General features: G+C 40.2%; 1 protein-coding gene across 1 annotated transcript in view; it reads right to left on the reverse strand.

Annotated features, from left to right (window-relative positions):
- Nucleotides 1–16,250, reverse strand: part of mtor (mechanistic target of rapamycin kinase) — a 234,686-nt gene that overhangs the window by 37,037 nt on the left and 181,399 nt on the right. Inside the window, exons 48-53 of the mRNA XM_077224547.1 lie at nt 15,277–15,424; nt 14,569–14,691; nt 10,939–11,021; nt 10,761–10,833; nt 10,601–10,675; nt 7,898–8,033 (exon numbers count right to left, since the gene is read on the reverse strand). Coding sequence (XP_077080662.1) covers nt 7,898–8,033; nt 10,601–10,675; nt 10,761–10,833; nt 10,939–11,021; nt 14,569–14,691; nt 15,277–15,424 — 638 coding nt within the window. The remainder of the gene's footprint in view (nt 1–7,897; nt 8,034–10,600; nt 10,676–10,760; nt 10,834–10,938; nt 11,022–14,568; nt 14,692–15,276; nt 15,425–16,250) is intronic.

The following is a 16,250-nucleotide window of genomic DNA, read 5'->3' on the forward strand; positions in this document are numbered from 1 at the left end:
CACGCTTACTAACAGACACATCGCCTCCGAAAAGACGCGGGTGTCCCGCTGCGGCCGGACCGCCGTCAAAGTTTATTTCCCTGTCAGTCCCCTTCAAACAGGCTACTGCAGTGGTTCATTTAGCAGCCAACGAGCTGGTTTGTTCACCCTCTCGCCTGCACACAAATGCCGTTTTCACGGCGACCCAGAGAAATCTCAAAAAGAGTATAATGTCTGGTCCGTCTCACGCCGTCGGTGTTTTAAGTGTAGTGAAAGTGCCCACGCCCCAGTGTTCACCCCTACACACAAGCACTTCGAATCTCGCGTCACTCACAGAGCACACTCTCATAAAGCGCAGAAAAGCTGCTCGAGTGTTGAATGCAAGAAATGTGTCCACAGGTCTGTGCCCACTATCTGCCCGCTCTGTTACACGATCAAAAAAGCAGGTTATGAATGTAAGTCTCGTGCCCGCCAGAGAGCGTTCACGCTTGCTAACACAAACCTCCCCCTGGACTCTGCCCGCGCGTTTAAGTGTTATCACAAAACGCAGGGCATTAATAAGACGCTCCCCATCCATTATGATCGGGGCGTCAAATACACTTGTAAGTTTAGTGGCCGCTTACACGCTTACAGGAAGCTTTTCCGCCCGGAGCGCTGCTCCCGCGTCAAAAAGTGAAAAAAAAAATGTTCCCCATCCCTTATGATTGGGACATCTCACATAAATCAGCCGGTTTCGGCTTTCAGCGAGCATCCATTGCCCAGAACCGAGAGCGCGCGCGCCGCGTTTGCGGCTCCGGTTCAGTTTCACAAGCCCGCAAATGGCGGCGATCTGAACCCGGAGGCCATTCGCCCCCTAGCGGCCTACATAGCTGCGTGGGAAACTATCCCAGGGATTTCAGAATGGGTGCTGAGCACAATAAAGCAGGGCTATACACTTCAATTCATTCGCCGTCCCCCGCGCTTTCAAGCCCGGACCGTGACGATAGTGAATGCGGAAGTAGCACACCTACTTCACGCAGAAATAGCAAAGCTGCTGTGCAAAGGGGCTATAGAAAAGGTACCGCCTTCTCTGAGCGAGTCAGGTTTTTACAGCCGATATTTTCTCGTACACAAGAAGGACGGAGCCTTCAGACCTATCCTAGATCTGAGACATTTGAACAAAGTGCTTGCGAAAAGACCGTTCAAAATGCTTACGACCAGGAAAATCCTTGCGCACGTTCGCCCGAGGGACTGGTTTATTTCTCTAGATCTTGAAGGATGCCTATTTTCAGATTCAGATAATACCCCATCACAGGCAATTTTTGAGATTCGCCTTCGACGGTCAGGTATATCAATACACCGTCCTGCCGTTCGGCCTGTCCCTAGCACCCCGTACATTTACAAAGTGCATGGACGCGGCGCTCGCCCCCCTGAGAAGTCAGGGGCTGCGAATAATGAACTATCTGGACGATTGGCTGATATTGACACAATCAGAGACAGAACTGCTATTTCACAGAACAGTGCTTCTCAGTCACTTGGAAAGCTTGGGTCTCACGGTCAACTGGACCAAGAGCTCATTACTGCTCAGCCAGTCAATTTCCTTTTTAGAAATAGAACTGGACTCGGTGACCATGACGGCTTGTTTATCGACACAGCGTGCGCGCCGTGTTCGCCACCTAGCCGCATCTTTCCAGAAGGGCAGCTTTCTCCCTTTGAAAACATTTCAAAGGATGTTTGGCTGTATGGCATCAGCTGCAGCGGTGCTTCAGCTGGGCCTACTGCGCATGCGCCCGCTCCAACGCTGGTTGAATGCTCGCGCGTCCCGCCGAGCCTGGGTTTCTGGCGGCCAGAAAATCAGAGTGACTCAGACCTGCATAGCGGCTCTGCAGCCCTGGTTTGTAGCCGACTGGTACCAGCAGGGAGTGATGATGGGAACCATCTTTTATCGGAAAGTCATTTCGACGGACGCGTCCAACTCGGGTTGGGGCGCGCTGTTCGAGGGCAGACCGGTCTTCGGCCAGTGGTCAGACCCAGAGAAGTGTTTTCACATAAACTGTCTGGAAATGATAGCGGTCGAGAACGCGCTGAAGCGTTTCCTCCCGTTCATACAGGACCAATATGTTCTTGTCCGCTCGGACAACATGTCTGTGGTATCCTATGTAAACCGTCAGGGCGGTGTCAGATCCAGAAATCTCTGCAATCTGACGGAACGCCTCCTTATTTGGTCTCAGATGCACCTGCGTTCGCTAAGGGCGGCAGCTGTGGCGCCTATTCGGCAGAGCGGAAGTCGACCTATTTGCGTCAAAAGACAATGCTCAATGCCCGACGTTCTTCTCGAAGGACGAGGACGCGCTGGCCCAGGTTTGGCCCAGCATCCCGCTATATGCTTTCCCTCCGGTCTCTCTGTTACCACAGGTGATCAAGAGAATCAGGGAAACGCGCCATTCGGTGCTCCTCATAGCCCCGCGTTGGGAGAATCAGATTTGGTTCCCGGAACTAGCACGGCTGTCACTTACAGCTCCGTGGCCGATTCCGGTGAGGGCAGATCTCCTCTCTCAGGCTCACGGCGCGATCTGGCATCCCCATCCAGAGCGCTGGTCTCTGCACGCATGGTTGATCAACGGGTACTCGTTGCCCTGCCAGAAGGAGTGATGAACACGATCACGCAGCCTAGAGCTCCTTCCACGAGAAGGCTCTACGCGTCTAAATGGTCGGTGTTCTCTGGATGGTGCACCGACAGAGGTCTGGACCCACGGACATGCGGGGTGGCGCATCTGCTCACCTTCCTACAAGAGCTGTTGGATAAGGGGAGGTTCCCATCCACGCTCAAAGTATACGTGGCGGCCGTGGCAGCGTTCGCAGAATCGATGCACGGCCAGTCACTGGGAAGACATGAGTCGGTCATCCGCTTCCTTAGAGAGAGGATGGATGAAGGATGAACCCGCCGCGCCCCCCGTCGGTTCCTATGTGGGATCTTTCATTGGTCCTCGAGGCCCTGAAAGCCTTTCCATTTGAACCACTAGACTCCGTGGGGTTGAAATATCTATCACTGGAAACCGTCTTTCTGACTGCACTGTTGTCAGTAAATCGTGTGGGGGACCTGCATACGCTGTCTGTCAGCGCGTCGTGTCTTGAGTTCGGGCTGAGTGACTCTAAAGTCATCCTCAGACCTAGACATGGCTCTGTTCCTAAAGTGATGGGCACTCCATTCAGAGCGCAAGTTATTTCGCTGTCAGCTCTGCCAGCATCTGACAGCGAAAGTGAGGTGAATCTCCTCTGCCCTGTCAGGGCGCTGAGATTTTACATTACGCGCTCCGCCTCCTTCAGGCGTTCAGAACAGCTTTTTGTTTCGTTTGGTGGGCGCACCAAGGGTCTCGCCTCCTCGAAACAGAGCCTGTCCAGATGGATAGTGGACGCTATAGCAGCTGCTTACGCGTCAAAAGGTCTGGAATGCCCTCTGGGCATCAGGGCTCATTCCACGAGAGGCGTGGCCTCGTCGTGGGCGTGGTCCAGTGGGATCTCTATCCATGACTTATGTGTAGCGGCGGGCTGGAGCTCTCTGTCTACCTTTGTCAGGTTTTATAACCTAGAAGTTCCTGCCTTGCAGGCTAAACTTTTGTCAGTTTGAAGGAGAGGTGTATTCTGCCCAGATCTTCCTGCTCAGATCACTCTCACGTGACTCAGCTCTCCTGGTTGAGCTGCACTAGTAGGGTATGTGCCATGTGCCTATACAGACCGGCGAGCTGCTCTGTATTCCCTATGTGTGCTTATGTACAAGTGATGGCCCGCGTGGCTGGCCACCTTACTTTGTCCACTTATGGGGTTCTCCTGAAAGTTCGGGGTCTCATGGTGGATGCTTGGCGCACACGGCGTTGACAAAGTGTTCCCGTAGCGTAAGCTAAATTTACGCAATACGAGAGAACCTCTCGTAAAAGAACGATACTCGGTTACTAACGTAACCTCGGTTCTCTCTAGAGAGGGAACGAGTATTGCGTAACCGGCCGTGCTCGCGCCACGAGCGACTTCGCTTCAGTCGACGAAAATCCAGGGAAGTCAGCCTACGGTCCCTACTTTTATACGCTAAGCCACACCCATTCTGGCGGGCTGTGACGCTATGAAGGCGCGGGCACCTTTCATTGGTTGTGACGTCACACCGGGCTCACTCGTAGGCTGCAGCAGTTGCCCGCAGGGCAGCCAATGAGCATGTGAGATGGCCTGTTCTAGGTCTGCTAGCTGCTGCACTGCGTTGACAATGAATACAAAATTAAGGATAATTTTTTGGCTTCAATATCTCGAGAAAATGAATCTTTCCCGTAGCGTACGCTAAACTTACGCAATACGAGAGAACCTCTCGTAAGAGAACCGAGGTTACGTTAGTAACCGAGTATCGTTATTTTCTATAAGATGCACATTTATTGCATGGACAAAGCCAAAACATAATGTAAGTGTCTAAAATGAATTCACACAGTTCCGTTGAATGATACATGAAATTTTATCTAATGTCGTTGAACTGAATGCATGAAGTAAATCGTTGAACTAACCACAACATTAACAACAACATTGAAATAAGTTTTTTTTTCTTTCAGAATCATTGATGTAGAAAGGAAAAGTTAAATACTGTAGCACTTTATTTTAAATGAAGATGAAGAGCTTTGCGTCGTGCAGAGATGCGTTATAAAATGTTCAAAATAAAGAACAAAGAGGGCTTTTCTTACTATTCCGTAAAAAAAAAGTTAGTTTAGGATAAGTTGGGAACAATTATTATTAATTAATTAATGTACCTCGAACTAACAATACTTTTAAAATTTTGGCTTTTGTAATTTTCTACATAAAAATATTCTACATATTTTTTATAGGCTATTAAAATAAAGCTATATAGCATCATTATGAACTAAGATCTAACAATGGACAAACGTTTTTTGTTGTTGTTGCCATTACTCTCTGATCCCATGAAGGTTGCTGTGTAATTCACACCCTAAAACACATTAGAGGATTAATTTAAATAACCCTATGAATGCACTTAAAAATGCAGAATCAAATCACAAACCTATGAATCGTGAATTTAATCGATTTGCTGACGACCCAAGATTCACAGCCTAATCAAAATCTATTAACATTTTTGGAAATTTCATCATAAAATAACCAGAATGTTGTGCTGTTCAGAAACTTTTGTTGTTTCTGTACTTTCAAGGCATGTTGCTGATGACTTACAGTATACCAAGTTTTGTAACAATGTGCTAATGCACGCGTAAAATATAGCATTACAATTCAAAATGGCTGATGCCCAAATAATACTGATATGGGAAAATTGACCATTTAGTAGGTGGCATTGTGCCAAAACGTGGCAAGTAGCCTCAGTTCATGCTTGTGATTGCAGGTACCAAGTTTCGTTTCAATACGCCAAATTGTTGCAGAAATACTGCCTCACATTTATTTTGGCGTGCTCTTCATCGAATAAGAGTGGTGCAGGTTTGACATGGTATAAGCATTTAATTTATTTTGTAATGAGACAACACCCCGCCAGAGTGCGAGAGATACCAGTGTGCAACTACTAAGGATGACGCGTAAAGTTTGTTAGTGTTCTTGTATCCTCGTCTACTGGTATCTTTACAGAAGGCTTTACAGATAACATGTGAGAGAGATTATAACATGGATGGATAGTTCTGTCTAGCTTTAATTTCACCAGTCCATTATCTGTGAGTGATTTAACCCTCTGGGGTCGGCGGTATCGCCGGCGATACCAGCTCACTTTTTTTCTTATCAGTGCAAAATAAACTCAAAATACTCTGTTGATTTTGATCTTACATATTAAGTGTTGTACATCATTAGATCCTGATAAGTGTCTATCTTTTTTGTGGATACTCACAATAAAAACAAAGTGTTGTGCTTTTCGCCAAATAAAGAAAAACAAACATGATGCACGTTCTGCCTTCTCTCCGTCAGTTAAGTCCATTCTGAAACGCGTCCGAAAATTAATGGTAATTCCGCGAATACTTGTCATACAGGCATGAGGATTTTTCCATGATGAAGCTTGAACTCTCTTCTTTTAAATGAATGAATTTATATAAAAAAACTAATATTCTCAGTTTATGTAATCTGTATAAAAAGAGAGGGATGTCAGTCTTTTTCTTTCCAGCTCATTATCCTGATTACGCGTTAATGTGCCACACCCACGGAGAGTGCGCCGTATTCAAACGCAAATGATCTAAGGCAAGCCATTCAAACATGCCAACGCCCACCAGCTGGATTATAAAACACATCGTGTTCAGTAGTATCTTACTACAGCTATATACACAGCGTATCCCTACGCTGTCAGGAATAATACAATCTAATTACCCTGGAAAATATACCAGAAGTCCTGGTATAGTCTCATTTTCGAGGAGCAACGGATCTAGCTGATGAGGTGAGTCATTTATTCTTAAGTGCTTTGTTCTAATCGCGATATTGAATACTGTCAGTGTAAACCGCAAAAAGACTGTTTAAATATGAATTGCGTGTCTGTGTGTAGGCTAAATGATGAATGAACGGCACAGGCGCGTGCGCTTTGTTTACGTTATACAGCGCGTCTGTGCCGTTCATTCACTCTCGCACCTACATTAGTAAACGTTATTTTCACATGAACACATTCAAGTGCTTTGTTCTACTCGCGATATTGAATAGTGTCTGTGTAAACTGCAGAAAGACTGTTTAAATATGAATTGCGTGTCTGTGTGTAGGCTAAATGATGAATGAAAGGCATGCAGGCGCGTGCACTTTGTTTACTACAGTTATACAGCGCGTGTCTGTGCCGTTCATTCACTCTCGCACCTACATTAGTAAACATGTTAATTTTTACATGAACACATCCAAACTATATTTTTATAGTCTACTAAGATGAGTGAAATAGACTGAAATATGTTGAAATAAAATGTCTGTATAAGCAACAAACTGCAAATTAACATGTATATGCTAATATATCATACACAATATGTTACAGACTAAATATGAATGTTTAGACAAGATTTTGTGATTAGTCTTGGATAGATTATAAAGTTTTGACTGTAAAAAAAGACTACTGTCTCATTAAATAGGTACGCTTTTGTTCACCAATTTCTGCTCATATACTATAGTATGATGTTTTGTCAAAAATAAAGTAGGTATATTGAATTATCAACTAAAATGTTATTGTAGTGTTTGTTCCAATATTCAAACTAATGAATCCTTACCTTTTTTAATAGGTATGATAAAATGTATACTTTTTACAAAGAAATAATACACTTGAAATATTGTTAAAATTGTAATTGTTGTTGTAATTGTAACCTATTTGTAATTGGTTACAATTTCTAATTGTAAAATATGTATATATAGATAATTTCTTTTGTCCTTGCATTCTTTGGGACCCTGTGACACACCTGTGTAAAAAGGCTCATTAATATGCAGCTCATTATGTATGTGGCACATTATCCGGCCTTTGTCTTCTCAGGTGTGAACACGCCTCAACGCATATTGCCTTTCCAAACAAAAGGTGTCTTATCAAATTTAAATCAATGTATCATTTTGTGTAAATGATTAGGCAGGATGATTTTCAGATCATTTTGAAGCAAAAATTCTAGGCAATAAGACCCATTAGTCAAAAGTCTTGTGGACACATATTTAGTATGTGTTTTGTGGCCATATTTCAGACACTTTAAGTTTTAGTTTTTTCAATAACCACGCATAAAACAAAGTTTGACTGTTGTCGTCCGAAACGTAGAACACAGAGGACGGGAGAATGTTCAGTTTGGCTCAATTTGAAACCTTGAAAAATGCTGTTTAAAAACATTTTAGATGGAGTATAACAAGTCACACACTAGGTCAACTTCCCTAAAGTATATGAGCAGAGATGTTTACGACTCAACAGCAGAATTGTGTGGCTCTGGTATGTTTAAGTCTTTTGAATAAGGAAAAGTTGTATGCTTACTATCCATAAGCCTCCAGTTGAGTAATGGGTCATAGACAAAGGCCTCCAGCACAGCCATGACACTGTCCCTGTGTTCACGCAGTACCTCCATCACCGTGTGACATGTAATACGGTAGTTACCATCCAGTCCAGTCACCTAAGAGGAAACATGATCTGTTATTCAGCCAGAAAGAGAGGGAATGTCAATCATGCAAAATGGACAATGCAGGGGTTATTTTAAGTGGATATCTGAGGCTTAGCATAGACATCTGTGGATGTTTCTAAGGCCATGGGCCCTGTTATAAACCTGGTGCAATGCAGCGTCAGGGGCGACGCAAGTGTTTTTTGCTAGTTTCAGCCCGACGCAGTTATCATTTTCACGTCCTGCGCCAAGTTGTTTAAATAGCAAATGCATTTTTAGCCAATTTGTTCGCCCATGGTTGTGCTGGTCTGAAAAAGAGGTGTGTTCAGGCGCATTGTTGGAGCGTTGCTATTTTGAGGCAACTGTGTTTTTTGTTATTTAAAGAGCGTGTTAGTAATGTGCGCCTATAGGCAGGTCCACAATGTGCGTACACTCTGCTTATTACACACATAGGGTGTTCCATTGCTACGCAGATGACACCCAACTATACATCCATTCTCAACGCAATGCTTCTTTCCCCACAAATTCCATATCAGCTTGTATTGATAATATAAATGCTTGGATGACCAGTAATTTTCTCAAACTCAACACTGATAAAACAGATCTACTTCTTATTGGTTCACCTCAAATTATATCCCGTTTCTGTGTTGACAACGTTAATATTGCTGGAGTTTTGGTTCAACCTTTCACCACTGTCAAAGACCTTGGTATAATCTTTGATTCCTCTCTTTCCTTCCACACATCTCCGCGCTCAATTTATTTTGCCCTCTTTCACCTTTGTAATATCGCACGCTTGCGTCTATTTCTGAATATCAGCAATGCTGAGACCCTAGTTCACACTGTCATCACTTCACGGCTTGACTACTGCAAAATTCTCTTTTTTATGGCTTACCCAATTCATCAATAAATAAAATCCAATATATTCAGAACTCCGCAGCTAGGGTCCTCACATACACAAAGAAATCTTCCCACATTACTCCGATTTTACACAGACTTCACTGGCTACCCGTTCGCTTTCGTATTCAATACAAGATACTCCTTATCACATTCAAAGCACTCCATGGTCTTGCTCCCAACTATATTTCTGATCTCATCCATACCTACTCCCCAGTTCGAACACTTAGATATTCCGATACCGGTCTGTTGACAATCTGTAGGCACAAACTATCATCGTTTGGTGGAAGGGCTTTTTGTACCGCTGGCCCAACTCTTTGGAATTCTATTCCCCAACACATCCGTGACCTTTCATCATTACACGATTTCAAAACCAACCTTAAAACATATATTTTTGCTACTTGTTTCCCTGACTCTATGATCTGATTTTTATGTATCTGTACCTCTATCTATTATGTTATTCATCTCAGTTTATTTGTATCGTTTCTGTGTCATGTTTATTTGTATTTTATTCTAAAGTGACATTGAGTTTTCTGAAAGGCGCTATATAAAATAAACATATTATTATAAATAAAAGGATTACAGTGTAAAAGATTAATATTGTGTACATAAAGAAATGGTGGAATCCTGCTTGTCCCGTAGATGGTCTGCTTGCGCGCTTTAACCTCGCGCACGAGCTGATCCATTTCCTCTCTGGAGAAGCGTTCAGTCTTTTCGCTTGCAAATTCCAGCATGTAAACAGCAATCCGCCATAGCGCAAGCACAACTGGCTTTTAAAGGGAATGGGAGATGAGAGTCTGATTGGTTTATTGCACATTATGCCCAAAACACACCCATTACACTTAGGGACAACCCTTTTAGACCAAGCGCCAGGCACGCCAACCATTTTTCCCGTCGTTAAACTATAAAAAGTGCGCTTGCGCCGTGCACTTTAGACCATGCGCTTAGATTGTTAAAATAGGGCCCCATCTTTTGATTAAATACTAGAATATCTGTTTTATGTACCACTGAATAATGGCAACTGCTGAATCTCCAACATCACGGTAAACGAAATTGTATTTTGCCTTAGTTGTGAATATGTTTGCAGTCTAAATGAAGTTTACCACAAAATAATGACAAGAAAACACGTTTTCTATTGGTTGTCCTCGCAGGCTGCAAGCAAAAACAAACAGTGTAACCAGTGTAGTCTTCTCCCCCTCATTAGAGTCAATAGTTATATTTGGTGTGATTGCTGTCGTTGGGGTGAAGGAAAATTACTTTAGGGAATTTTAGGTAGAGCTTCAGGTGTGCCCTGCTTATATTTCATGTAAAATAATTATAACATATCTGCTTCTATGACTCTTATCGTATCATAAATGTATGCCATATGTTTTTTAATGCATAGTTTGGTGTGGAGTTTGTGTACCTCAGCTTGTAAGTGAGGTGTAAATGTTCTATGTTCCCTCATTTGCAGCAATAAACACTGACTTTAAATGAGTAATCGTATAAACGCAGACATGGTGGTCTGGATATGCAGGCCTATGTACAAAGAATTTAAACCCTCCTGGTTAAAGAATAGAACAAAATGACAGTGCTGAATGAATTATATAGTGATATTGATAAAAAATTAACAGGCATGAAAAGTAGCTAGTAAAGACTTTTAGAGCTTTAACACTCCAAATACACTCACATAAAAATTACCATCTTACCTCCATGGCATTGGTCAACATTCGGGTTAATCTGAAAGGTATTTTCTCAGGGAATTTTTCTCTGGTCATTGCAACCTTAAAATATAAAACAACATTTCAGTTATGAACGAACAAAACTACTGTATGTTGCTTATTTGTTGTAGTTTATAAGAAAAACTACCTCAAAACAATCCCCAAAATCGATATGCAGTATCTTTCCACTGAGCCTGTCCAACATTAGATTGGAAGGATGTCTATGGTTGGAGGGAAAAAAAGAGATTATTCATAATATAATAAATAATGAATAAACTACTATGATAAATGCTAATAAAATGCAATAATTTTTGTTCAATTTGTACCTGTCCCCAAGCCCTAAGATATAACCAACCATGGACATGACAGCTAGTGAGCGGGTGTAGTTGGTCCTCCTGTCGAACCAAACCTGTATAAAGAGGAAGCTATGTAAACCCATTTTTCATTTTGTAAATTAACATAATAAAATAGTGCTTAAATAAATCCCCAAATCAGAAAAAGTTAGGACATTTTGTAAAATGCAATAAAATCAAGAATATGTTATTTGTTCATTCTTCTCAACCTTTTTTTAACTGACAAAAGTACAAAGAAAAGTTTTCCAATGTTTTCACTAACCAACATAATGGTATTTTGTAAATAAGAACAAATTTTGATTTTGATGGCTGCAAAACAACCCAAAAAAGTTGGGACAGAGACATGTTTACCACTGTGTCACATTACCTTTCCTTTTATTACACTTTTTAATCATTTGGGAGTTGAGGATACTAATAATAATAATAATAATAATAATAATAATACATTTTATTTGTAATGCGCCTTTCTCAGTCTCAAAGCGCTACAACATGAACAGAACAAAATAAAATGTATTATTATACTAATTGTTTGAGTTTTGCTAGTGGAATATTTGCCCAATCTTGTCTGATACAAGACAGCCGCTCAACAGTCTGTGGTCATCGTTGCCTGATTCTCCTTTTCATGATGGGTCATACATTTTCCATAAGAGACATATCTGGACTGCACTAAACAGGCAGGCACATCCCTTCTATGGTGCAGAGTGTCTAGTAACCACTCAGTTGTAGCACATGCAGAATGAGGCCTGGCATTGTCTTGCTTCCCAGGAAAGATGTCATCTTGATGGCAGTTTATGTCTCTGTACAATCCAAATATATGCCTCCATGTCAATGGTACCTTCACAATAATGCAAGTTACCCATACCGTTTGCAATGATGCACCTCAATACAAGGACAGATGTTTGCTTTTGCACCTGTCGCTGATGAAAGTCTGGTTGGCCCCTTTCGTCTTTGGGACTGAGAACTCGATGTCCATTTTCTCCCAAAAACAAGCTGAAACATGGACTCATCTGACCACAGCAGACATTTCCACTTTCTTCTAGACCATCTGAGATGAGCTCAGGCCCAGAGAACTCGCCGGCATCGCCACATAGAACTGATGTAAAGCTTTCTCCTTGCAAAACAGAGATTCAAGTGGCATTTCTTGATGCAGCGTCAGACTGTTTTCAGTGAAAATGGTTTTCCAAATTACTCCTGAGAACATGTGTCTATATTTAACAGAGTAGCATGATGGTATCTTGTGCAATGCCATCTGAGGGCTCAAAGGTCACGCACATTCAAAAGAGGTCTACTGCCTTACCCAACACAAACTGAGATTTCTCTGGATTCCCTGAATCTTGTGACAATATTATGTATGGAAGATGATGAAAGGCATAAATGCTTAGCAATCTTGCATTGAGAAATGTGTTTTTTTAATTGTTTGACAATTCTCTCAAGATATTTGGCACAAAGTGATGAGCCATGACCCATCTTTGCTTAAAAAGACTGAGAAGCACTTTTACACCCAAACATGATACCCTCAACCATTACCAATTCACCTGCTCATAATCTTTTCACTTTTATTTGGTCTCTGTCCCAACTTTTTTGGGGTGTGTTGCAGCCATCAAAATCAAAATTTGTTCATATTTACAAAATACAATTATGTTGGTCAGTGAAAACATTGGAAAACGTTTCTTTGTACTTTTGTCAGCTAATAAAAGGTTAAATAGAATGAACAAATCACATATTCTGGATTTTATTGCATTTTACAAAATGTCCCAACTTTTTCTGATCTGGGGTTGTAATTGATAGTATCTTGTAGATACAATGGTACATACAATGGCATACAATTCACTACTAGAATTTATGAGGGAAAAAGTACAAATTATCTCCAAGAGGTGCAAGATCTAAACAAAACATTAAAATAAACTAGGAAAATCTGCACATAGTTTAGCTATTCCCTTTATTTGTGAAATAAAACAGCAACATTTCAGATTTTCTTGTTTATTTTCATACTTTTCACAACTCAGTATAATGCTCAATCTTTTGATGAAATGCCCAGGTCAAATTTCACACCAAAATCAAACAAAACTATATTTTACAAATAGTAAGTAAATCCTAACGTTACATAAAATAAATCTAATTTTCACTATTGTGATACGTTAAATACATTAAGATAATCCTAACTGGACACAGCACATTTTTTCACAATACAAATTCTCTGATTTTGTGGTAATACAATTAAATGCTTAAAACTGGAACTAAAATAGGCTTCATGTTGTTTATGCACAATTTACAGATATTTCCTAATTTCTATTTCTTTCTTATTTCATATTTTGGGGGTGTAATATGACCCAGACATGTTTTTGACAAATTTCAGGCAATTGACTTGCATGGAATTCACTGCATGGTCACTGTATGTATATTCCAGGGCACTTGGTCATTGCTCTATTCAGCAGTGCAACCCTCTACATACACATTGGCAAAATAATGGCCATTGGCTAGTACTTTATGTTTTAACCAACCCAATTTTTTTAACCTTTTTTTTTTTTACTTTTCAAGTTAATTTCTTTTCAACCTTTTTTTTACTTTATATTAAATATATATATATATATATATATATATATATATATATATATATATATATATATATATATATATATATATATATATATATATATATATATATATATATATATATATCACTTGCTTCATGACTGAATGAATCATGCATTCGAACAGATCTGTTGGATTAATTACTGAGTGATTCACTTTAATGAAAGTGCTTTGCAGCAGCTACTGGTGGTATTAGTTTCATATTTAAAATATCGTTTTATTTCATTTATTTTTTAAATGTAATACTTTAATGTTCAAAAAATATTTATTTAAAATATTTATTGTAAATACATCTAAATGCTGCCTTAGATGCACTGCAGAAGTGGCACAGAAGCAGGAAAAGTGGATTTTGTTGATACTGATTTCATTTGATTGGTAACATCCTATAGTTCCTTATTATTCTAATTGGATTTATTGATTAAATGCAAAAATTTGACATAATAGATGATGCATACATCTAATAAAAAATTGCCTTATGAAGGTAAAAATCCCCTGGAAATCAGTTTTAGGGTGTAACAGTGGAAAAGTTAATTTCTTTCACTGCTGTAAACCACCACACAAAATATGAAGAATATGAAAAGCTTTTGGGAGTAAGCTGTCCACAACAGGCCAGCCAATGTACCAGCACGAAAACACACTCAACAAAATATTGCCGAATTATCGGTATTATCATACAAAATCTCAGAAAATATTGATACACAGTATTTTTTGTCAATATCGCACACCCCTAATTCCTCCTTTATTTTTAATTTAAATGTTCTTATACATTCCTTCCCATCTGAGCGTCTGCTCAGTAATGTTCTAGTGTAGGTCGTCATGGCAGTCATGGAACAAAAGATGCAGTGAAAATATATCTGTACTAAAATCTTGCCACATGTCGCAATGTAGAGGGGCTGCAGAAAGAGTTTAATATGAAGTGACTGGAATGGACACTGATCACAGCTAATATGACCACATGCTTACAACACAACAGTTTTTTGATGAGAAGGAGAGAAGATAATGAATGCAAACCTCTGAACTGGGACTCTTAAGCCAGAGCAGTTTGGCCAGGTCGTCTCCTGCTGTATTGTTCACGGCATGCTCAAACACCTCCACCTTCTCCATGAGAGTCAAGTGATCATAGTCAGGGGCCATCTAACATAAATGACACAGTTTTAGTAAACAACTTCATTGAATAAGTTATTTCAGGAGATCAATTTTACTTCTTCAGTTCTTCACTTCTTCCTGCACTATCCGCATAATGCAGCCCTTTCATTTGGTCCATTTTACAGAGTGGCATAGTGTCTAAAGCTCATGGTTTGTAACCAGAAAGTATGTTGGCTCTAGCCAGGAGTTAGCACTTACGTCCTCATTTAAAGAATGTAACTCCACATTACTTCACAGGGAATTGTAATAAATAAATTATTATTAAATATGGGGGTAATAAATGCCCCCAGTTTGTTTTGGATAAAAGTGTGTACTTCATTACTTGCTTATTCTATTTCATGCCTCAGTAGCCATGTTTCCATCTAAGGATAAAAAAAATAAAATAATAAAAAGGTTTAGCGCTTCAAAATGGTTACCGATGTCGCACACAATATTTAACTTTAGCACATAAATTTTATATAGATACTTAAAATATCGCACAAATTAATTATTTTGTAAAGAAAGGGGGCTTTATCACAAAAAAATGTGGGGTCACATTAGGAAGCTGTATTTGTTATGCTTAAGACGTGTTACCCGAAGCATAATGCGGTGTTCAATGTTGAGTAGGATCTTCTTCTTCTCTCGGTAGTCTCGAATCAGTGCATGCAGCGTGTCACAGTGAGGAACCCAGCCGATCAGACCAGAGTTGGTGGAAAGTGGGATCACAGCATAGCGCTGAATACTGTTAAAAGACACATTCATTAGAGGAAACATGAGCATTATATCATCATAACCTGGGTGATATTTTTTAATTAGTTTTGAAAAAGCAATGTCAATAGACTACGCTTATGACTAGTGAGTACGAGCATTGTATAGAGTCATCCACAAATATAAGCACCCTTGGTAAATAAAGGGCTATGAAAATTTGCCCCTTTTAGACAAAAAAAATCCAAGAACAAATAAATGTGAAATGTTTTTTCACCTAAATTTGTGCTACAATTATTGGCACCCCTAGAAATTCTTATGAGTAAAAATCTGAAGTATGTTTTCATTTATAATGTATGCATTTATGTTCTTGTAAATGATTTCCTGTTTTACTGGGGAATAAATATAAAAAATAAGCCAAATTCCTTTAGTTATCACTATGGGAAAGACCTGAGAACAAAATATTTACTGTTTGCAAGATGAAAGGCTGCACAAAAAAAAAAAAAAAAAAATCACAACATCTATTTAAAAATAGATCCAAATTACAGCTTTTTGGAAATGCTTTGTTGTACACAGAAAGATAGCCATGCAGAAAAGTACCTCAACCCAAAAGTGAAGCATGGTGGTGGATCTTTGATTTTGTGGGGCTATTTTTCAATCAAAGGGTTTGGACAACCTGTTAGGGTAAATGCTATCATGGATTCAAAATGGTATGAAAAATTCAATTAAGCTCTTGGGAAGTCGACACTTCAGCCCAAAGTACACTTCGGTCGTCCGCGTGACATAATTTTCATCATTAGGAGGGTCCGCGTGCAGGCCCAATTTTTGAGACTGTGCAGACGGTGAGCGTACAACAGCGTATG

The sequence above is a fragment of the Siphateles boraxobius genome, unplaced genomic scaffold (genome assembly GCF_051911475.1).
Source record: "Siphateles boraxobius isolate OS27281-9 unplaced genomic scaffold, OSU_SipBor_1 9, whole genome shotgun sequence".
Lineage (NCBI taxonomy): Eukaryota > Metazoa > Chordata > Actinopteri > Cypriniformes > Leuciscidae > Siphateles > Siphateles boraxobius.